General features: G+C 31.8%; 1 protein-coding gene across 1 annotated transcript in view; it reads left to right on the plus strand.

Annotated features, from left to right (window-relative positions):
* The window catches only part of LOC106875458 (uncharacterized), a 34,434-nt gene extending 33,802 nt beyond the window's left edge, over positions 1–632 (plus strand). The window contains exon 3 of the mRNA XM_014923610.2: positions 563–632. Within this exon, the coding sequence (XP_014779096.2) occupies positions 563–632 (70 nt within the window). The remainder of the gene's footprint in view (positions 1–562) is intronic.
* The last annotated feature ends 1,275 nt before the right edge of the window (positions 633–1,907 follow it).

Consider the following 1,907-nt stretch of genomic DNA (forward strand, 5'->3'; position numbering starts at 1 on the left):
TTTTTTTTTTTTTTTTTTCCCCCTTAGAGACAAAAAAAAAAGACATTGATTCCTTTCACCCTTGACATTTTCAATACTCAATAACTGTGTTAATATCTGCTTATTTTTATTTTAATCCCTGTGCATAACGTTTTTTTGAAGGGGCCATAAAAAATACCTTCATATTTATTATTTTCATCCTTTTTAATGGCTAAAAGGTAAAATGTCAAAACAAGTACATATAAGCCCCATTTTATCTAAATTTCGGGTCTTTTTACGTGCATACACTTGTATATACATTTTACATTTTACATTACGGGGCAGGTCCTGCTGGTAGAGAACAGATCTCAATTGTCCATGATTATAATCCTTGATACCATTTCTGAGATTCTGTGACAGTTTATCAGTATTTCTTTTGAGTCATCATATTTTAAAAAAAAGTATGATGTTTGTGAATGTATATATATATAATTATATGAATTAGCCTAAGCTTTTTTGTCAATGGGAACTATTTGTATGAAGAGATAAGGTTAAAAAAAGTCAAATTCAAGGGTAAGATAACTCTTGCTTCTAAATTATTCAGGTTGACGACATATAGAGAAGCAGATGATGATGATGAAGAAGAAGAGGAAAAAGAAGAAGAACTTGCCTGAAGCTGACTCCTTCAATTATGTAAAACCATGCTTATAAATAATAAATAATTCCATTTGTTACTTTACATTAAAACTTACCGAAAAAAAAAAAAAAGAAAAAAATGTTTTAAAACCAAAATTTCAGGTTAATTTATTTGGAGGTTCAGATAACTTGCTTTATTACACACACACACACACACACATATATGCACACATACACTTATATATGTATATGTATGTGTATTTGCATATATATATATGCATATATGAAATGAAAACAATTTATTAGGGAAACAATTATGTAATCAACTTATGTGCATACATACATACACACACACAAATACTTATATATATATATATATATATGTGTGTGTGTGTATATGTGCACACATATGCAGTTATATGTACACACACACACATATAGATATACATACATGCACCCTCACATATATGCGTGTGTATATTCACACACATGCACACATATATATATATAAATATATACATACACACTCAGTCACATGCATGTTTGTGTGTGTGTGTTAAATATATTTCTTCAGGTGTATGTATATTATTTTCCTAAAATGTTTGACCAATCATCCATATAAAGTAACAAATGAATATGTGACCAAATCTTGTGTCTTGAATGTATGTGTGTAAGGTAATATCTGCCATTCAGAGTAAAACCTAATTTTGGCCAAATTCTTTGAGCTTCAACTGGTTAGAATCATTTCACTTATTATGAACCTTTTGCGAAAGGCATGAATGCTGTATTTTCTCTGTGACTGTATGTTTGGCGAAATGAAATCATTGTTGTTATGTATATACATATATTCAAAAATGAGGGAAAGGAGTTGATAAAACCCAGGCTTCATATGTTTCATAGCTAGTCGAACCTCAAAAGTAGTAAATTATTGAATGGAGGGGTAGACTACAAGCTACCCTTCAGGCCAGGGATACTTTAATTATATGAAGTTTACATTGTTGCTGGGAGACCCCTTGCTAACTTGTTGGAGATTCAATCAAAATCTATCTATATTTATCAGGCATATGCCATTAGTAATTGCTCAGGGTAGGCAGTTGGCGACCTTTATGTAGTAAAACACTCAAAAAAATAAGCAGAACACAGGCACACGACTGAGTTGATGCAGATCTATTTATGCCAAAATATATATGGAGCCTGGTGTTGCCATCCGGTTTCACCAGTCCTCAGTCAAATCGTCCAACCCATGCTAGCATGGAAAGCGGACGTTAAACGATGATGATGATGATAGATCTATATATGCCGAAAGGTTTGCA

This window comes from Octopus bimaculoides, chromosome 20 (genome assembly GCF_001194135.2).
Source record: "Octopus bimaculoides isolate UCB-OBI-ISO-001 chromosome 20, ASM119413v2, whole genome shotgun sequence".
In the NCBI taxonomy this organism is placed as follows: Eukaryota; Metazoa; Mollusca; class Cephalopoda; order Octopoda; family Octopodidae; genus Octopus; species Octopus bimaculoides.